This window comes from Gorilla gorilla, chromosome X (assembly GCF_029281585.2).
Source record: "Gorilla gorilla gorilla isolate KB3781 chromosome X, NHGRI_mGorGor1-v2.1_pri, whole genome shotgun sequence".
Classification (NCBI taxonomy): Eukaryota; Metazoa; Chordata; class Mammalia; order Primates; family Hominidae; genus Gorilla; species Gorilla gorilla.
This window is the reverse complement of record NC_073247.2, coordinates 16,607,614-16,630,517: the sequence shown is the minus strand read 5'-3', so window position 1 is coordinate 16,630,517 and position 22,904 is coordinate 16,607,614. Positions and strand designations below refer to the sequence as shown.

Sequence of the window (22,904 nt, the reverse complement as noted above, 5' to 3'; positions counted from 1 at the left end):
TGTCACAGGAGCAGCGACTTAGGTAGGGATAGTTATATTATCCATGTAAAGACAAATTGAGGTGGTAACCCTTTAAAAGTTGACTCCAGGCTCAATGGGAAAGTAACTCAAATGCAGCCGCAGCTTTTTAAATGGGCTGAAGGGTGAAGAGGATACCCTCTAAGGCATGCAGTGGCTTACTGGAAAGTCGGGATAATTGTATCAACACTTTTAATTATGAATGAAGTCTTCAAGAAACTAGCACTACAGCATGTACTTGAAATGCACCATCTTGTATAGTTTTTTACAAGGAAACTGAGATTCAGAGCAGTGAAGTGTGTAGCCTAAATGTATATGCACTTGACCAGACCAAGGAGAATTTGTGTCCAAAGTCTACACTCTTTTCATTTGATGATGTTCCCTTTGTGGCCTGATAAATATCCACATCATGATGCCAGATTGACTTGGATGCATGCTTCCGTTTTTCTCCTACTGGAAAACTTTTAGAGCTCCATGCATGTCTCCTTAGGAAAATGTGACAATTTCCTTAAACATTTGAGAAACAGTGTTTTGGAAGTACCCATGTATTGATAACCAGTCTGGTAAACAATAGCAAAACTGGGAGGTGTTGTTACTATAATCTGCATAACCTGTATAACTCTTGAACATCTGTTTGATCATTCAACACAGATTTCTTTAGTGTTTTCTAAATGTCAGGCATTGTTCATGGTGATAGGATGTACAGAGGAATTAAGACAAGTGGTGGCTGCTAGGCATGGTGACCTATGCCTGTAATCCCAACACTTTGAAAGGTCGAGGGGGAGGATCCCTTGAGGCCAGCCTGGACAACATAGGGCGACCCAATGTCTACAAAAAAATCCAACGAATTAGCCAGACATAGTCGTGCGTGCTTGTGGTCCCAGCTACTCGGGAAGGTGAGGCAGGAGGATGGGTTGAGCCCAGGAGTTGGAGGCTGCAGTGAGCTATGATAGCACCACTGCACTGCAGCTTGGGCAATATAGCAAGATACCATCTCTAAAAAAAACAAAATAAATAAAGACAGGTGATGTTCTTGCTGTTGCCTACTATGTGGAGATGGCACTATACACATTTCTATACAAATGAATAGGAATTTCATAGAGAGATGTTGTGGATTTCGTGGAAGAGCCAGCCAGTGTTCTAGGTGGTCGTTGTGTGGCTTCATTATTCTTGTCTGCTTTCCTCCTCTTTTAGGCTGCCTTGGAGTTTTCATAAGAAATTGTCCCTGGAGGTGTTGGATGGTCACAGCTTCCTTGGAGCATTGCAGTTGCTGGAATCCAGTTTCAGGATTAAGGGAGGGCTGCCTCCTTGCAATGGGCTGCCAAGAAAACGGCTGTGCTTGTTCTTAACCTCAGGCTCTGTCTGTGATCAGTCTGAGAGTCTCTCCCAGGTCTACTGCTCCCTGGAAAGCCCTATCTCTCTGCAGGCTCGCCTCTGGGCTTTGTCTCCTTGGAGCCACATCACTGGGACAGCTGCGGATGTGGATGCAGATTTGAACCATGTCACGGCCCCAGGGACTGCTATGGCTTCCTTTGTTGTTCACCCCGGTCTGCGTCATGTTAAACTCCAATGTCCTCCTGTGGTTAACTGCTCTTGCCATCAAGTTCACCCTCATTGACAGCCAAGCACAGTATCCAGTTGTCAACACAAATTATGGCAAAATCCGGGGCCTAAGAACACCGTTACCCAATGAGATCTTGGGTCCAGTGGAGCAGTACTTAGGGGTCCCCTATGCCTCACCCCCCACTGGAGAGAGGCGGTTTCAGCCCCCAGAACCCCCATCCTCCTGGACTGGCATCCGAAATACTACTCAGTTTGCTGCTGTGTGCCCCCAGCACCTGGATGAGAGATCCTTACTGCATGACATGCTGCCCATCTGGTTTACTGCCAATTTGGATACTTTGATGACCTATGTTCAAGATCAAAATGAAGACTGCCTTTACTTAAACATCTATGTGCCCACGGAAGATGGTGAGTACCTCACTGGAACAGAAAACAATACCTCTTGTGCAGTGTGTAGAGAGATTTGCTAGGAGGGATTTATAATGTCTCGTGCATGATCTCTTCTATAACCCGTTTATTTTATTTTAATTTATTTTTCATATTCCAAATGCAATTCTTGCAGCAACTTACCACATGTTCCACTTGTATGTATTGGGCCATCTACTGACTGGACAAAACTATAAATAATGACTTTAATTATTTTCATATATTGCCTTCTTAACTTTTTATAATGCTTATTTGCAGATGAAAATAAATATGAGCATATAATGTTGCATGTTATACCTGAATCATCTGTAAAGGAGTGAATCTATAGAAAAATAATAGAATTAAGTACACTATTATGCTCCAGTTTGCAAACTGAAAGATAGAGAAAATGGTTCTTTCTGCCTTAATGACTTAAGATATTAGCACCTTTTTTGAGTTTTCAAAGAAAAACTTGATTGTTTTTAATATACAAGCAGGGGATAGTTCATATAATGGTTGGATTTCATTGTTTAGAATCGGTTTTCTTAATGTAAATTTGGATGTTCTTTTCTTCCAATATTCGCTGCAATCAAGTGGCAAAATGTAATCAGATGATTCTAGCTACGTTAGAGATGAATGCGTTTGTATTTTTAAAAATTTCCTTTTTTATATAAAACAGCAGTGAAAGTCTGTAGACACAATAACGTTTAATATATTAACCTAATGTTAGTAAAACATGAATAGTTTTATGTCTGTATAGATTTCAAATTCAGATTTCCTTGGAAGAATAACCAGACTAAAGTATGCCACAATGGTATCACATTTCCCAGTTAGCATTTCCATATGCCGTTTTTAGATGAGGAGAAAGAGCAACAGAGAATAAAATATACCTGGAAAGAAAGGAAGTTAATTTGTGGGAATGATAGATGTATCTAATGTAGAAACTAGAGTGTGTCCTTTGTATAAAGTTCTTCGTGGGAAGTGTGATAAATTTCTTTTATGGAGAAATTTCTTCTTCTTCTTTTTTTTTTTTTAAACTTCAATCCCTGGAAAACATTTTTCAGTAAGATTTGGCTGAAAATAGTAATCAACAACGACGTTAATCCACTGATCTCCAAAATGGTTTTGCATCTATCAGATTACTCTTTCTCCATATAAATGCCAGATAGTTTAAGTAGAGTGTCATGAAAAACCATACGAGGGTTGTGTGTCACTGAGATTACAAATTGTCATTGAGATTACAAAGAACAGCCCAGAGAAAGAAATTAAAGGATTCTGCTTCATTATATTAGTGGTTTCTGGCATATTGCCCTTGTCGTTATGGTGACAGACCTCTCAATTATCTCATAAAGTCCAGGTCTGAATGTGATTCAAGGAGTTAAACTGACATTTGGACGCTGTACTTCCATGGGGTGTTCTGAGCTGTCTCCGTGCCTAACAGTCCCTCTTTGTGTGTGTATGTGAGATGAATAAGAGCTCTCAAAAGCAATTAGGGTTCTCATTTGAGCAGCCACCTGGGTTGAGATCTTTCTCATAATGAACTATTCAAACAAAAACCAAAAAGAAAGGAAGACAAAAATGGGGAGAAAACCCCCCAAACAGGACAAAGGGTTAAAATTGCTTTCATAATACTTTGGATGTGCTAGAGTCTGGTGATTTTGTAGAGCTAGCCTTGGCAACAATGAATGCACTTCAAATAGAAGGCCTCCTCATATAGGAGTTGGACAGAATGAGACCACCCATGAAAAAGAATCAATAGCCTCCCTGACTGCAGAGCCCTGTATGTACAATTGTGTGGATGGAGACCACAAACGGTGTGGCCGTTTCATTGCAATTCGGTATTGAATTAAAATTTGAGGAATGTAAATATGTGAAAAATGCTATTCAGTGAAAAAGTAATCCAAACTTCATAATAAACCCAGTTCCACTTGTTTAGATCTTTAGGCTTTTTGAAGCAATATGTGCATATGATCTTGACAAGGGAATCAGAAATCTAATAGTGACTGAAAAGGTAGAATCGATCTCCCCACGATGTGTAAACTTTAGAATTTTGCTGGTGAGAGTTCAAAGCTACAGCCCTGCATGTTTGTACCATCCACAAGTCACAGCCTATGGGGTTAGGAGTTTTTATTTTTGGTTGCTTGCTTGTTTTCTTAACTCTATCAACGAAGAACCAGTGCAGGCCAGGCGTGGTGGCTCACGCCTGTAATCCCAGTACTTTGGGAGGCTGAGGCAGGCAGATCACGTGGTTAGGAGATCAAGACCATCCTGGCCAACGTGGTGAAACCCCGTCTCTACTAAAAATACAAAAATTAGCTGGGCATGGTGGCGCGTGTCTGTAATCCCAGCTACTCAGGAGGCTGAGGCAGGAGAATTGCTTGAACCCAGGAGGTGGAGGTTGCAGTGAGCCGCAATCGCGCCATTGCACTCCAGCCTGGCAACATAGCAAGACTCCTTCTCAAAAAAAAACAAAAACAAAAAAAGAACCAATGCAGAGCTTTAGATGTTTATTAATTATTCACTAAATGAATGAACTCCGCATCCACAACAACATATTGAAATGTTGGCATCATGCTGATTCTCTCCAAAGGCCTTCTCTTAGGGAGTATCTCAGTTCAGATCAATGCTTTTATTTAGCAGGAGAGATAGCAATATTATTATTTGGAATTCAAAATTCCACTCTGACCAGTCTGATAAAGCCAGAAAGACAAATCTAAACAATAACAACAACAAAAATCTACTTTTTTTGTTTAGCTTTGTCTTTCTGCCTTGATCAGATTGGCTCAAATTTCTGTGTTTCTACTTTCATAAAATGTGTAGGTATATTAAAAATACAAAAATAGACTATTTTAGATACGTACTTATCCTTACATTTAAGAACTAACTTGCATGAGGAAAAGTGTTGGAAATTTCTTCATAGTACAATAGTTTATGAAACATATATTTTTTTCTGTAGAAAACAATACTTTTTATAATTCCCTTTAAAATAAATCAGGTCTTGCTGAAGGTGAGTCTTTTTGTTTAAACTGGCATCATGATCTACTAAACTTAGGCTTGGGTCTTTATAACTATTTCCTACCTTACAAATTTCTTTATTTAAATTTTCATAGGTTATTAATTTCTCTTTGTTGTTAGACAACAGGCTAATTAATTAACTTGAATTGCATATTTAACCTTTTGATAGGTGCTCAAATAAGGTCAAACTCAGGCCAGTCGGAAGCTCTAGTAGGACACGTGGGCCATTGTTGACAAGGAACAGTTGGAGACCGATTGACCGAATCTGCATGGTGTATGTGTGTGTGTGTATGTGACAGAGAGAGAGAGAGAGAGAGCAGAAAGAGTGTGACTGAGTGACTACTTTGAGGAAGCAATGCGGAATATGGCTTGGTAGCTTGATTAAACATAAATTGTGAAAGTCAAGCTGAGAAGTTCCAGTCTCACATACTAAGTCCACTTGAGTTCATACATGAGGGGATGGCAGTACAGTTCGTGATTCGTCTTGGTCCCCAAGGAGACTGAACACAGAAAGATGAGTTATGGAAACACTTAAGGTTTTTAATGAGAACCAGTGATACTGTTTAGAAGTGAGGTTAAAAAGTAAGGGAAAAATAAAAGACACATTTTGAAGGAGTTGCTCAGACAAGATATCATATTAAATATAAAGCTTGGAGGAGAAACAGCCACAAGTGAGTCCAGATTGCCTTGGGAAATGGACAGACCCATGGAACCACTTCCTGAGTGACCTACACCTGCGCTTTTTCTCTGGATCCTTGGACATACATCTTAAGGTCTTATTCTGGAAAGATTTCAGGGGCGAGAAGCCCTTCCATTCTTCATCATGGGACTAAAAATACTGGGAAATATAAAGGAAAATAAAAATGAAAGTCATTATCGCCCAGGCACGGTGGCTCATGCCTCTAATCCCAGCACTTTGGGAGGTCGTGGTGGGTGACTTGAGGTCAGGAATTCGTGACCAGCCTGGCCAATATGGTGAAACACCGTCTTTACTACAAATACAAAAAATTAGCTGGGCATGGTGGTGTGCGCCTGTAATCTCAGCTACTTAGGAGGCTGAGGCAGGAGAATGACCTGAACTCCAGAGGTGGAGGGAGGTTGCAGTGAGCCGAGATTGCACCACTGCACTCCAGCCTGGGCAACAGAGTGAGAATAGAATCCCTCTCAAAACAAAACAAAGCACCACTCATTATCATTGTATTTTCATTGTAGCATAACAGCAAATGCCATTATGATTTCTAGAAAAGTGAAATTTTGGGTTGTTTTTTTTTTTTTGCTAGCAATACAATTGAAAAAGGAAGATATTAAAGAAGAACAGATTATTGGATGCAAGGTGTCCCTATCATCTTTTTCCCCCAAGATGACACCTGACACTTTGAATACTATGACTTAAGTAAGCTTGCTGTGATTGTTGATTGAGGACCTATTTGGTGAAAACATGGAGCTTTATGATGAAATATAAACAGACACGATATGGACAATGACCTGTAGGAATTTGCACAGTTAATAAACCTAGAGGTAGATAATAAGCCAGAGCATCCTAGTTAGGGAACAAAGAAAGCTCTGTGACAGCTCAGGGACAAGCTATTTTTTGAGGAAAAACTTGATGGAAGCTGTTAAGTTGTTGAGCTGTGCCATGAAGAATATATGGGTGATGGAAGGGATTCATCTATTAAAGCATCTGATGAATGGAACATTTGAACACAGAAATCTATGTTAAGCAGCTTGGTGTCAATCGTTGCTGTTGTTACTACTTGGGTGTTAAGTGTGGTGTGGTAACAGAAGCTGTGCTTTAGCATGGGCTGTTTCTGGCAGTGCCATATCATGAAAGTTCTTTTTTTTTTTTTCCTTTTAGAAACAGGATCTCACTCTGTCATCCAGGGTGAAGTACAGTGGTGCACTCGTAGCTCCCTGCAGCCTCAACCTCCTGGGCTCAAGGGATCCTTCCATCTCAGCTTCCTGAGTAGCTGGGACTACAGGTGCACTCCACCATACCTGGCTAATCTTTTTAGTTTCTGTAGAGATGGGGTGTCACTATGTTGCTCTGGCTGGTGTTGGGTTCAAGTGATCCTCCCACCTCGGCCTCCCAAAATGCTGGCATTACCAGCATAAGCCATTGCACTGGGCCCATAAACGCTTTTATGTTATCCACAGCTGCTGACCCTATACTTTCTAGGGTAGACAAGCTACCTAAGATGAAAGGGTGGGAGGAGAACAACAGGGAAAGAAGCTGGAAAGTCAACCAGCTTTGCTAGCGATTTTACAAAAAAAAAAATGTATTCGCTTCTTTTATAGATACCACTGGATCTAATTCAAGATATAATTTATAGCATGGTTTTCATCCTTGAATAGCTCCCATCTTTTCTGAGGGTCTTACAAACTTTTCTGGCATTCTGCATTAGTCAAGAGATGTTTGTGTTCAAATGGTAGAAGGCAACCTAGCCTCAATCTGACTTTGAGGGAAAAAATGGAAATTTATTAGAAGGGCTATGGGATATCCAAACTTATTGTAAAAGTTGAGAAATCAGATTGGGAGAATGGCAGGGATGCAGCTAGACTTTAGACGCACCTGGAAGCAATGAATCCAAGGACATCACCAATCTTCATGTCTCGTTCTTTGCTTCTTTCTGGAAATAGGCTGCTTTAAATGGCAGTAAGAGGGTTCTCTGCAGTTTTTGTTAGTTGCATTTTGTTTTTCTCAGTACCACCAGTGAGGGACAAAGTTCCATAATTCCATACTAAAAATCCCAGGGCAGGATTTTGATTGGCCCACTTGACTCAGGAGTAAGAAGAGATAAAACTGGGCTGTTCTTGGGTATACCATTTGGCAGGGGGAGAAGGACAGTTCTCACCATAAGGTGTCTGGAATGAGCAGGCATTACTTCACTTCACTGTCCAAAATATTTTTGAGCATCGATTATATGCCAGACATGCCTTAGAGGCTGAGATTGCGAGAGATACAAGCATTCCTAATTTTGAGAGATAGGTACTTGTAGGCAGAAAAGTCATGGTCCCTAAGAGATGTGCAAGCACCGCCCTCCACCCCTACCCCCCAACCAACTCGCCCATTCCTGGAACCTGGGAATAGGTTGGAGGCATGACACCTGACTTCTTCAATACTCTGCCTTAAATAATGACTTCAAATGGCAAAGGGGAATTAAGGTTGCCGATTGAATTATGTTTGCTAATCAGCAGACCTTCCAATAGGGAGAATCTATCCTGGATTCTCATATGTATTAACAGAGACCCTCCACTGTGGATGCAGAAGACTCAAGAGGAGATCAGAGTTGGTGTAAAGCAACGTGAGAAAGAGATACCTGGACATTGCTGGCTTTGAATATGAGAGAGCCAGGAGAAAGGAACGCAGGTGGCAGTCTCTAGAAGCCGGAAGAGACAGGGAAACAGATTTTTCCTTAGAGCTTCCAGATAGCAGCCCGACAGCCCTCCTGATACCTTGATTCTAGCCCCATGGAAGAAACTCTGACCTTAGAACTGTAAAAGAATAAATGTGTGCTGTTCTAAGCTTACTAAGTTTGTGGAGATTTGTCTTAGTGGTAATAGAAAACTAAGGAAGAGTTTTATCACCCTGTAATATTATTTGAAATTCATAATGAAGTATTACTCTGAAAACAAATAAAAGTTCAGAGTCTCTGAAGCTGTTTGGTCTCGGGCCTTCTGGACCCCGCTCCATTCTGGGATTCTACTTCCAAGAATTTCTAGTTGAAAACACCCTTGGGCACTTAGAGCTTTCTACCTTGCTCAAGCATGCTAAGGAGATCATATCAATTCTTATTTTAGGGCAGACATTTTTTGGATTTTTAAAAATGTATTTTTTAAAAATTTGAGAGATAGGTACCCTGTCTCTGAATGGGGTCTTGCACTGTGGCCCATGCTGCAGTGCAGTGTCACAGTCATAGCTCACTGCAGCCTCAAACTCCTGGCTGCAAGTGATCCCCCAACTTCAGCCTCCTGAGTGTCTGGGACTATAGGCTGAGACTACTATATTGAGGTTCAGAGAAGAAGCATGTCCAGGTGTCTGCAAATTAGAAAATGGTGGCAGATTTTTTAAAAAAGAAACGATGAAAAAATATCCCCGATTAGATTTACATTACAATTTTCAGCCACCATGACTGGCTAGTTTTTAAATTTTTAAAGAGTTGGAGCCTTCCTATGTTGCCCAGACTGGTCCGGAACCCTAGCCTCAAGTGATCCTTTCATCTCAAACTCCAGAGTTCTGGGATTACAGGTGTGAGCCACCACGCCCAGTGACATTTTGCAAATTTGACATTTTGCATCATGTTAACATAGCCTCATGGCAAATTGTCCTAAATGGTATATTCAAAAGATAATACTGTTTTGACACAGAAAGGTACCAAAGGGTCAGTTAGAATTTTTTCAGGAAGCTATAACAGATTTCCAGAGTAGATGGCTTTGAATGACATATAACAAAATACCCAAATTGTTCTTTCCTCATCTGTCTCCATAGAGTTTCACTCAAGATCGCGGCTGCACCTTTACATGTCTTATTTTCCTACTTACAAACACTGCTGACAAAATCCTCTGTGTTCCCCACTCCTTCTGGCTACACCTTAAGCTGTGGTCTCTTCTGGGCAAAGTGATTCTCTGACCTTTTCAAGCTACACCTTGTTTCCTCCTCCAACCAAAACTTGTTTGCTGGAGTTGAAATGCCAGTTTAGCCCCTTAGCAGATCAGTCATTATGGGCAAGTGACCCAGCTTGCTTGGGCCACAGTGTCCTTATGTCTAAAATAGAGGCGGCTGAGAGGTTTAAGGTTTTAATCCATATAAAGTGCTTAGTAGCCAGCACATACAAGCACCCTGTAATCTGATGTTAGTGCAGCATCATTAATAACAGAAAAGGGAACCCGAAAATTTCAGCAAAATTGCATGTGCATAGTGGGTCTGGTATGTATATTAGTCTAGGCATAATAAATGTTGAACGTCTGTGACATAACTGTTGTAGTAGTAGAGGGGTAAGCTTAAGAAGTAAGACCAATAAATAGCCCATCATTTCTGGCAGTTTCTAGTATGGTTTTAACAAAAGGGAATTTTGGGAGGAATAACATTTTTAAAAAGAGCCGACTATTATCATTCTGCTTTATTCCTAACTTTAGTCCTTTTGAGCCTGTGTTATCAAATGGATTTTGAGCATATGTGAATTAGAGAAATTAATCACTAGGAAAGGATTAGAATTAACTTTTTTGGAAAAGTTTCTTAAACTGTGAAAAGGCAGTAACACCATTCTTTGTGTGTGAGATTAAAGAGAAATTAATTTTCTTTCTCTTCTTGTCTAGACACACAAAGTCCAATTGTACGCATACAGTCACAAAATATAGGTGAAAAACGAAAACTGTGTTAACACAGTGAGACAGATGTTTTAACCAATCAACATCAACATGCAACTAGGTGAAAATAATTAAATTACTCCAGTTTTCATCTGTCAGTTGGATGTTTGACATTGTGTAGACACAGCTTATAAGTAAAGATAATTATGAAAGATTATTAAATAAAGATCTCCCTGACACAGATTAATTGAAAAGTATTTAGTATTTTTTGTAAGCACAGTTAAACTGGAGTGGATTTCCGATAGCATGTGTCTCTCCCCCAGCTCAAAAAGCTTTCAGCAATTTGAATACTGAGTAATAATCTTATTGAGGGTTTAGAAATTACATATGTTTGGAATAATACTATTTAGTAGTATGAATTATGCCTGTTTGAATAATTAAGAAATATCTTTTCCTAACAAAGAACATTTTCCCTTATGTACATAATCTTCCAATACATGAATTTTAATTCAATTCAATTTGCAATTTAGATTCTTGTCATAATTTGAACAAATACAGATTACCTAGAATATATTAAAAATCAAATTTTCACATAGTGCATATCATAAGAATTTTTTTTTAGAAATTGTCAGAGATAGAAACTTTAGGTACAACTAGTCCACTGGAATATTTGGCCATTTAAAACAATTAGCTCATTATTTATTTGTGGAGTCTTGCTTCCTAAGATGTTGTAGTCTTATTTGTTGTCAATTAATATTGCTGGTTTGAACACTGTTATTTATTTTCCGTACTATTTTAGCCAAGCTATTAATTTTTATTATTTATTATTTTTTTAATTTTATTTTTTTGTGTGTGAGACAGTCTTGCTCTGTCACCCAGGCTGGAGTGCAGTGGTATGATCTCTGCTCACTGCAGCCTCCACCTCCCAGGTTCAAGTGATTCTCCTGCCTCAGCCTCCCGAGTACCTGGGACTATAGGTGGCCACCACCACACCCAGGTAATTTTTGTATTTTTAGTAGAGATGGGGTTTCACCATGTTAGCCAGGCTCAAACTCCTGACCTCAGGTGATCCTCCTGCCTTGGCCTCCCAAAGTGCTGGGATTACAGGTGTGAGCCACCGTGCCTGGCCTAGCCAAGCCATTTAACCTTTAAATATTTAGTGTCCTCAGCTATTAAAAATAAGAGTAATATGATTATACATCCTATGAATTTGTTTTATAATTATTGTGATTTGGGAGTAAACAACTATATAAGAAATAATTATAAAATAGATAAGATTAGTGCATATTAAGACTTTGATGTCAGGTTAATTGAATGTTAATCCCATGACTTTATCTTTCATTGCAAGATTCTTTGCCTGAGTGGGGTACTGGAAGCCGTTGTTGAGAGTAGATCTGATCTTACTAGACTGTTGATTGGTTCTCCTAAAACCAGGCTGTTTTCATAATGAGTTAGTTTAACATTTTGTCTTTATGTTTAAGCACCCCTTTCCTTGGTGCAGTCACAGCCAAACTGCAAACAGAAATCGAGAAGTTGTGAGCTCCAGATTTGAGAGCCACAGAGAGTTTGTGAGATCAAAAACATCCACTCTCAGTAAATAAATCAGAGCTACCTAAATCACACAGTCAGCTTAAAGGCAAGGGAACCAGAGGGAAAAACTCCAAAGGAGTGATCTCTTCATGCAATTGCTACTGGTAAAATAAAGCAAAGATGAGACAGTGTAGTCTCCACCTTATTATTTCAATCTAATATTCTATACTGAGGTTCAGAAAAGCAGGTCCAGATTTCCACAAATTAGAAAGTGGTGGCTTGCTTTTGTAATCCTAGCACTTGGGGAGGTCTAGGTGGGTGGATTGCTTGAGCCCAGGAGTTAAGACCAGCCTGGGCAACATGACAAAACCCTGTCCTTACCGGAAAAAAAAAAAAAATTATCTGGGCATGGTGGTGCTGGCCTGTAGTCCCAGCTACTTGAGGGGATGAGGTGGGAGGATCACTTGTGCTTGGGAGATCAAGGCTATGGTAAGCTGAGATCACAGCAGTGCACTCCAGCCTGGGTGACACAGTGAGACCCTGTATCTAAAAAAGAAATAAAAGAGAAACATTTCCTTGTTAGACTTTACGTATCTAACGATGACTTTTGATGGTGAAGGTAGGCATTGGTATGTGGTCTGTGGTGTGTGTGTGTGTGTGAGTGTGTGTGTGTCTGTGTGTGAATGCTATTGAAGGAAAGCCAGTAGGAGAAATATCCACAATTCAGTTAAGATCAAACATGTTACAATTTTCTGGGAAGTGCCAAGTTATACAACACCTAAACTATATCCTCTTCCTCTCTGAAACCCCAAACATCCCAAAGTCTCCTTCAAGCCAGACATCCTCTTGGTCTACTGTGCATGGTGTCTGCACGGTCCTCAAGTTTGCCTCAGGGAAAGTGCCTGTTGCCATCAGAAAGAAAGAATGCAGCAGGTACTGATTTATCTCAGGCAAAGGGGCTCTTGTGGGTTTCAACAAGATATGAAAATTGTAGGTTCTTGAACACTCCTTTTCTTCTTCCTTAAAATGGATGTCTTTAGCTACATTCTACTCTCTTCTCTGTCTTTTATGACATAATCAGTCATTCACTCAACAAGGGAACATCTAATATTCACCTAACATCCCATTTGCCTGTCACATATGGACTTTAGCCTCCAGTCGGGCCAATGACACTATTGATCTCCTAATTCCAATCTAGACTCTTTGGGTATTTTTTTCTCTTTTCCATTCCTTATTTTCTTTAGAGGCATTTTAGATAACTCATTTAAAAATTATTAGTAAATAAATCATTATTTGCAATCAGCATAGACAAGGCCTTGGGTGAGTCTAAGTGGATATCCAGAGAGATCTAAACCCGCTGCTGGAAAAGTGAGTGGGAAAGCCCCATTGATATGTGACCCAACTAAACCAACGTTTCATAAAAAGCAGTGTCTTCAGCGACTGCTTTAGTATTTCAGGGAAAAGAAAATGGAGGCAAATCTGAAAGTGGATGTTTTCTATGGAGGATCCTTGATAGAAAAGTTTTCACCCAGCCTTGAGTGAATATGCAGAGCGTAAACACATGTTTGTGCAGTGAGGAAATGCTGGCTATGTTTCCTAAAATGGAAGTTCTTGTTTATTGCTTCTTTAGTTGCACAGAGACATAAAAGATGCAAAATTGGGGAGAAGGGAGAGATAAAACTAAGACAAAACTGGAGGAGGGTGCAATGATGTTGTAATTTAACATGCAAAATACTCACTTGGGTATTTTTTAAATTGTTACATTGTGACATTGGAGGGTTCATAAATGGAATTCCATCCAAACTAATTCTAATGCCTATCTTTTCTTTTTAGCAGACTATAGAATAAAGTTAAATGAAAGAACATGAGGTCCCATTCTTACCAAATTCAAATATACTTTTTATCACCTGGTGTTTAAATCATTAATACAAAAGCTTTTGGTCTCCTCCAAATTTCTATTCTAGTAAAGTACTTTCATAATTTTATATTGGAAATGTACTAATCCAGATAACTAGTATGAAATCAAGTTATAATACTATTTTGCATGTTTCTAAAATGTTTAAATTTAAAAATAGAGAAGTAAGCCTTAGGGAGAAAACTGCAGCTTTCCCAAGAATATTAAAATGTTAACAAATTATTTCATTTTGAGCTAAAATCAGATAATAGAACAAATTTCACCATCGCACATTCTACAGGGATCTTTGCGTTTTATACTTTTTTTTTTGTTTTGCTTTATAAGAGGGGATTTTGGTATATTGAGTATCATACTGGAAATTTACCTGGACGGAAACGATAGAGTCAACTTAGACTTTAATCACAGAATGATAACATCTTCCAAGGAGAAGGAGCTTTTGCGGTCATTTCACCAAAACTCTTTCACCATACAGTATTTTCCCGTTCATTAACCTTTTGGCACTCTAAGCAGAGATGAAGTATCCTCCCCTGAGTTCCTAGAAGTTGAATTTAATCACCATTTTACGAGTCTGCCCTCCCCAGTAGATGGTAAACCCTTTGAAGACCCAGAGCATTTTTGAGATAAAAGAATGAATCGTATACTTCAGTGCATGGAACAAATGAATAAACCTGTAGTGCCTGGCCACCCAGCTTTTTTTTTTGAACCTGACCGATAAAGACGTTTATAGCTTTTTAATTTCATTATCAGAGAAAGGGTTGGCAATATTTACCTGAGCGCTGTCTACAAACAGAGATGAAGAAATTTGGAATGTTTCCTTTCTCTCCTAATACATAGCTTTGGAAGTCTTAGAAAACATGTTGGTATGTTCCTTCTAGGTAGTCTTTTGCAAGCATCCTCTTCAGTGTCAAGCATCTATTCTCATGCATCACATTACAGGTTATGAATATACCCAGAGTTTATGTGAGATCTTTTTTTGTCAAATGCATTAAACTCTTGGCTTATATATATTGAGCTGGAAGCCACATGTTTTTATAATATTTTAAAAGTAATATATTTTATAATATGCCTTAGAAATTAAAAAGAAAATAGAATACCTCCACTTCCTATGACAAACTGTCAGCATATACAGCAAGGCAAAGCCATTTGTTGCTGAAGCTCAGTTTTTCCCACCGGATGCTGAATGCACAACAATCACCAGCCAGGCCAGGAGCCTGTTTACTGCATGTTTCCCTGAAATGCCAAGCCCCTGAGGTGTTACAAGGAGGGAAGGCAGCATACATGTGTGATAGAATGGCCAATAAACTAATTGGTTTATAGTTTTGAGAAAGCAGCTGGTTGCCTGTTTTTAAATGCAGTGGTCTGTAATTTGATAGAATGCAGAAGGAATCATTTCCAAGAAATTAATTAAAGTTCATAGGTTGGAAAATAACAGAGCTCATCATTAGGGAAAGCTTATTCTAAGACTTAGGATAAAATGAGCTTCCTCTTGCATTTCATTCAACTTAAGGTTTTGTAGTTACTTGTCATCATCAAAAATATCAGAGTCATTGCCATCATCATTATCTAAATTTGAGTAGCTATGAGAAGGTATTGTGAGGTCCTAGCTTTAGAGGAATCAATTTCTTTGAGATTTGATATTGTTATTTTAAGACTGCAGAGCATAGGTTAGAATCTGTGTTTTAAAAACTTTGACATAGGCCACGTCATAGGTAGTAAAGTTTTCTCTTGGCATGGGTTTTGAGTTGACTTGTGTTATGGTTGAATTGTGTCTCTCAAAAAAATTGTTTATGTCTTAACTCCTGGTGCCTAGGAATTTCACCTTATGTGAAAATAGGATTTCTGCAAATGTATTCAAGGTAAGATGAGTTCATACTGTGTTAGGGAAGATCCTAAACCCAATATAATTGGTGTTCTTGTAAGAAGAGACACAACAACAAAGACAGAAACAGGGAGAACACCATGTGAGGATGGAAGCAAACATTGAAGTGATTCATCCCTAAGCCAGGGAGCACTGTTGGAAACCAGTAACCAAGAACAACTCAATCCAAGACAGAAGCATGAAATGGATTTTCTTTAAGAGCCTCTAGAAGGAATCATCTTAATTTTGGACTCTGCCCCAGAACAGTGAGACAATGCGTTCTTGTTTCAAGTCACCAAGTTTGTGGTAATTAGTTACAAAGCCCCAGAAATGAATGCAGTCTGGATTAGGTATATTCTGCGTACATATGCTGCCTAAGAATGCCAGAGGTCAGAAGAGGTGATGTCTGCATTTTTGGTTCCTAAAATCCTCTCTCAGTACCCACTGCTCTGTCCAGGGCAAAGCTCCCCTGACACATTTTTAGCCTTTAGGCTATGTCCTATCTCCCCTGCTCACCAGAGAAGTAGGTCTTGGATTCCAGTCTCTCAAGGCTGGCATTTTCCAAGTGAAAGACACTGCCTTTGTGTAAATCCCTCCCCCTTGAGTGTAGGCAGGACATAGGATTTGTTTCTATCTCATGGAATATGATAGAGATAATGGAACACCACTTCCATGAGTATGTTACATAAGCATATAAATTGTGTCTTACTAGTATACCCTTTTTGTTGCATTCTTGGTTTCCATGCTTTGATGAAAGAGCAGCCATGTTAAACAGGTGCATATGGCAAGAAGCTCAGAGCTGCCTCTGAAACAACAGCCAGCAAGGAACAGAGGCTTTCAGTCCAGCAGTCCACAGGGCATTGAATCCTGCCAACAACCACGTAAGTTTGGAAGCGAACCTTCCTCAGTTATTCAGCTTTAAAATGAGACCCCAGCTCAGGCCAACACCTACATCAGTGAGAGACTTCAAAGCAGTGGACCCTGCTAAGGTTGTGCCTGGATTCCTGATATGCAGAAACTCTCATAAAATAAATACATTACTTGAAACTGTTAAGTTTGTGGTTATTTGTTACATAGCAGTCAATAACTAATGTGGCATAATATGCAAAACATGGATTTCAGCTGAGCACAGTAATCCCAGCTCCTTGGGAGGCTGAGGTGGGAGGATTGCTTGAGGTCAGGAGGTTGAGGCTGCAGTGAGCTATGATAGCACCATTGCAATCATAGCTCATGGCAGCTATGAGCCTGGGAGACAGAGCAAGACCTTGTTTCTAAAAAAAGACATGGATTTCAAATTTGGCCAGATTGTAACCCAACTTCTACATAGATATTAGGTCTCCATTGGAGGGATATATATTTTGAGACTTTGCAATCCTTAATTACTTAGGAACAATTAGTTAGCTAGTGAAAGAAATTCAGGTTGAATTCACTTAGGGGAAAAGAAGAGATTTTCGGGTTCCATTTACTAGCGGTGCATTTAGTTTCGAAAATGGTGTCCTCAGGTCTAATCATTGCCGTTAGGAATCTGGCACTTTGGCGCCATGTTTCTTCTTTGGCTTTCTTAGAGAGGCTTGTCCGTGTGTGGTGGTAGGCAGTCAACAGCATTTCCTAGTATGTCGTCCTTTTCTCAGAGAAGCACATTGGCCTAGCAACTATGCGTACTGGCCTAATTTTAGTTGCATGCCAACCAATGTCTATATCCAGTGGAAAGAGATACTTGAATTGATATGGACTGCTTGGGTTATGTATACTCTTCAGAAATGGGAAGAGATTGGGTAAGTCCAGTAGGCTTAGGGTAGATGGAAGTAAGATTGCTCCCCAGAGGAAAATTGAATGCTAGGTAAGCAAAACTCATTGATGTCCATTGTTGCTTATATTACAAATAGTACCAAACAAGAAAGAATGGCATGGCTGCTTCATGGAAGAGGAGATGAACTTGGGGCAAAACCTTACCTAGGATATTTCCTTTTTTCAGCTAAAAAGAGGAACTTGGACATTCAGGACATTCAGAAATGAGAAAACTTGTATATCAGTTGCTGTTGTTGTTGGTTTGTAAACAGCTGTAGCTCTTAGTGACATAGAGAGATAAAGTGACAGGAACAGATGAGGATATTTCTATTAGGATGTTATCCAGGCAGTTCTATGTTGGGAGTCACCCTCCTGGGACACTCCTGGGTCTGGAAGCTGTCAGCTGGTGGCAAATCAGAGATAGTCTGAGATTTAATGCCAGATGGGAAACGTGACCTCAAATGAATGAGGCTGTTTAGGAGTGGGCGCAACATGCTGTGCTTGCCATCTCTTTTAAGAGTTCTAACTGAAAGGTTAGGTTTACTGAAGGATAAGCCAATTTGGGGAGCTGATCTGGTGAACATGAATTTGGCCAAACTTCAGCCTAAGCGTTTAGCAGGGTGAAAGTTTGGGAAGAGTTTCGTTGTAGAACATTAGGCAAATGGCTGACAAAAGAGCTTCCAGTTCTCTCACAAGGAATTCTTCAAAAAGCAAAGGAGGTCCTTCTCAGTCAGCCTGCTCTTTCTGCTCAGTAGACTTCTTTGTGAGACTATGCTGTGAGTGAGTTCTCAGGCTGGTGATATAACCTGGTCTTCAATTCTTGTGCAGCTCTGTAAGTCCACGTAGGCACCACTAAATATCCTTATGACATTAAGTGTCATTGGATTGTTTGCTAACATTTGCTTCCATATGGGCCCCAGGCATTAGCAAACATGTAGTTTATTCATTTATTTATTGACTCAGTGAATATTTATTGAACTTATTCTAATTGTCAAGCCACTTTGCTAAATGTCGTTCCATCACTGTCCTTGCAGACCATACAGGGGAAAATGCACAACTAACTGGAATCATCATTTAGTGTAATCCATGCAATGATGCAACAAGTTGGGGAGATGTGAGAACATCTGGGAGGAGCATGTGTCCCAGACTGAGAGGGTGAAAATGCACTAAGGAGAAATTTGAAGAATCAGTAACTGACCAAATTGCTGGGAGGAGAGTCATTTCAGACAGATAGAGGAGCATGTTCAAGGCTGAAGTCTACAGCCTGACATTAATATCGATTCTCTTAGCTAAGTGTTGTTAAAGAAACCAAATGACAGTGAATTTGAAGTCCTGCACTCAGCCAACCGTATGAAGTGTAGTCACTGTATGGTCAGTTAATTACAGGGCAGGATCCTTCAGTCATCAGTTGAGCTAGAGAGAATATTGACAGATGTGCTCTTATGAAAGCTGAGAAGCTCAACCAGGACAAGTATTTAGCTAAAAGGGGGTCTGACCTCCTTTTAGAGATGGGAAGCAAGGGTGGACAGCATAACCTGTAGACTAAATCTATCACACTGCTGTTTTTGCGAAGGGTTTAATGGAACACAAATAAGCCCTTTTATTTATGTATTGTCTATGTCTGCTTTCACACTACAAAGACGAAGTTGAGTCGTTGCAAAAGAGACCATATGGCCTGCAAAGTCTACAGTATGTACTGTCTTACCCTTTATTTTAAAAAGTTTTCTGACCCCTGATGTAAAGGACCAACTTCATGAAGTCGCATGTGGATTTTCTAGTTACCATATAGACATGAATGGAAGAGTACAGAAGTTCCATGTCAGACAGCAATTGTTTTCAAACTTGCTATGAATTTTTTCCAAATGCAGATTCCTGGGCTCCATCCAGGCTTCCAGTGACTCAAAATCTGGGTATAGATTCCAACAATTTGCCTTTTAGTGACCTTAGAGGTGATATTGATGGCAAAAATTTTATATATGTACATATCCATGAAACAGAAAATTGGACATGAAATATTTTTTAATCCACATATAAACAGATACTCCTTTCTGTCATTAAAAACCAATTAGGAAAAAATGATAAAAGCCTGATTTTAAAACCATGGTCCATATGGCTTATGCAAGATAATTTTCTGAAGTGACCTTCAAGATGAAATAGTTGCAAAGTATATCTGTGTTCAATTAAATTAGGAGGTGTGTGTGCAACAAGGAATTATTAGCTGTAGATCTTTAAAATCAAATCAATGTAAACAAAACACTGTCAGCCCAGTGGCCAAAGAACACAATCAATCAAAATATGAATAAATATACACAATTATACACTACTACTACTAGATGATGATGATGATGGTGATGATGATGGTTATGATGGTGATGATGAGGATGGTGATGGTGATGATGATGATGGTGATAATGATGATGGTGGTTATTGTGATGACGATGGTGATGATGGTGATGGTGATGGTTATGATGATGATAGCAATGAAGATAACAATTATTGTGATGATAATTTATGGCGATAATAATGATTGTGGTGATGGTCTGTTTCTATGCGTCGATCTCAGTTGCTCCCCCAGACTCCATACAAACAGAACCACCTTAGAGATGTTTCAAACTTACCATATTCGAAACTCAACTGCTGCTTTTGACACAATGAATGCCCTCCTGTCTCCATTTTTACCATCTTAGGAGAACTCACACCATCCCCTCATCACTCAGTGAGCCAAGTGTGCTAGCTGCTGATCCACATGTCTGAATGGCCGCCTTGAGGAATTGACATTACCTTGGGGACCTACAGGGAGCAATGATGCTGGACTGGGGCAAGGATGAATAAAGGAGGGATGAGTCCAAGTTGTTGGGGGAAGACAGGGCAGCTAACTCTATCTGGAGCTCTCAGATGGGTTTAGCGGTTGTGGAGATATTTCCAATGGCATTTTGAAGACGTAGAAGAATGTTATTAGGCATAGCAGAGATTCTTAACTAAGAGCAATTTTGGCCCCACTGTAAGGGACATTTGACAATGTCTAGAGATATTGTTGGTTGTCACAACTGGGGAGGTGCTACTGACATGGAGTAGGTGGTGACCAGAGATGCTGCTGAACATCGTAAAATGCAGAAGAACGACTCACATAGCAGAGAATTATCTAGCCCAAAATGTCAGTAGTTCTGATATTGAGAAACTTGGCTCTGTATTGTGCATGTGTAATCGTTTTTTACTTACTGATTCTAGGTTCAACTGGCCAAGGGGGTGTCAGCAATGTCTGGAGATATTTTGGATTATCCCATCTGGGCAGTGTGTGCTCCTGACATCTAGAAAGCAGAGGATGCTGCTAAACATCCTACAATGCACAGTACAGCCCTCACAACAAACACAATCATCCAGCCCCCAAATGCCCACAGTGCTAATGTTGTGAAACCCTGCTCTAAGTCAAAGCATTGTCTTACTCAATTTTTAATTCCTAGTGTATATCAGTGGTTCTCAACTTTGGGGAGGGGACAGGTTTGCTTCCAGTGTACATTTGGCAATGTGGGAAGACATTTTTGTTCGTTGTGAGTATGGAGTGTGTTACTGGGAATGGAGGCAAGGGATGCCACTAGACATCTTACAGTGCATAGGACAGCCTCCACCCCTCAGAATGATCTGGCCCCTAATGTGAACAGTACTGAGGTAGAGAAAACATGAGGTAGACTGTAGAAGCCTATAGAAGAAGAGAATCTGAGAAAATTGTTGTGCTTGGGGAACACTGAAGAATGTGGAGCAATTGAACAAATGCTTGTGCAGACGGATTGGCACCAAATTGCAATGGAGCACCAATGGGACAGTGAAAAGGGACAAGTCCTACAATGCACAGTTCTTGACCATCCCCAAAGTGCTCCAAAGCTACAGAAGTTGGTGTGCATGTATTATCTCATTGATCCTATTTGGGAATTATCATGTTGACAGCTGGAGTCCCATGAAGGAACATTTTTAAGCAGCAAAGTGACAAGCTCTGATTTGCCTTTTGAGATTAATGACTCAGAGACTGCCAGTTATTTGTTAACTTGCTTGATTCAGCCTAAGCAGACATCTAGAGGGTGTAATTTGATTTATTCTGCAGAGGGGTGATTGGCCCCTACATTATCTTGGCACGCTGCCTGAATTTCTGAACACCAAAGACTTATTTATTTAGTGTATGTCCATCTCATTTCCAAGAGTCATCAAAGAAGTGAGAATGGATTAGATATGGAACAAGCTGACCATTGGATTAGTTTATCAGATGATTAGCATGCCATGCTAATTTATCAAGACATGGAACATTTAAAGAAGGGGAGAGTAACATATACAGGGAAGATAGGAGATCTTTGTCCCAATTATTTCTTTTTTTTAATGCATGAATAGTCTTTTGGTAAATATAGTTTATGTTTGTCTCTGCTTTCTAAGTTAGGCTGCAAAATATTATTTATCGGTGGTATTCTTTGAAATTGATTGGCATGGCAAGACTGTAAAAGAGTATCCATAGGTATATTTAAAAATAAAAGATCGTCTTTTCATCTTTGCAGAAAAACATGTATTTACTATTGCTTGGAATAGAAAGCAGAATTTTGCTGTAGCCATTAGGAAGTGACAAACGCTACGCCATAATTATAGTGAGAAGAAAGCATCAAAAAGAAATGTTTTGTTTTTTTTTATATACAGTTGGCACAAAAATGTCCACATATATGAATACTCTAAAGAATGCACCATAAAAAGAACCTTCCACCACTATTAACAGAATTAATCAGTGCTCATTACCATGGGATTGGGGATACATTTTTACATGTTCTTGATTAGATTCAAGAGCCAAAGAATAAGGCCTAATTGATGAAAGTGGGCTCTAATTTTGTGCTTTTAAAATAATGGCCTCTGGCCAAATATGGGCAAAAGAAACAGCACTTGATTTGTTACTTTACATTTGTTTCTTGCATCCTGCTCGAGAATAGAGATGATTTACAGTTTTAATATATTTTTCATGCACAATTAACATCATTGTTGCCAGTTTTATAGAAGAGGCAGGAAAGTGGGCCTTCTATGATTTATTGTGAGTGCATGAAACAGAAGTAATGCTACTAGCAACAGAGTTTTAGTAGGAAAAAGTTAAAGCACACAGTCTTAAAAAGGAAAGGTTGGTGTCAAAATTATGTTTGCTTTAGGTAAGCTTTATACCTCCATGGATGGCTTTTTTTATAGTAACAACAACAATAACTGTGTTTACATTGGGGCCTTTTCTCTGTTTCAGAGGCTTTCATGTGGAGTGCCAAAATGGTAAAATATATAACATTGTTATATGAAGGAGTGAGGGAAAATCCAATCAAGATTGGCATTTTTTAAAAAAGAAAAGGGGCATAGGGGATATTTTAAAGATTTGGGGCCAAGCCTGGTGGCTGATACCTGTAATAATCCCAGTGTTTTGAGAGGCTGAGGAAGGAGAATCACTTGATCCCAGGAGTTTGAGACCAGCCTGGGCAACATAGCGAGACCTCCACCTCTATA

At 39.5% G+C, this 22,904-nt stretch overlaps 1 protein-coding gene across 5 annotated transcripts in view; it reads left to right on the top strand.

The window, feature by feature from the left end:
* NLGN4X (neuroligin 4 X-linked) overlaps positions 1–22,904 on the top strand; it is a 342,805-nt gene that overhangs the window by 76,877 nt on the left and 243,024 nt on the right. For all 5 annotated transcript variants that reach the window (XM_004063748.5, XM_004063749.5, XM_019019656.4 and 2 more), the window contains exon 2: positions 1,213–1,989. In XM_004063748.5, coding sequence (XP_004063796.1) covers positions 1,518–1,989 — 472 coding nt within the window. In that variant the 5' untranslated portion in view covers positions 1,213–1,517. The remainder of the gene's footprint in view (positions 1–1,212; positions 1,990–22,904) is intronic.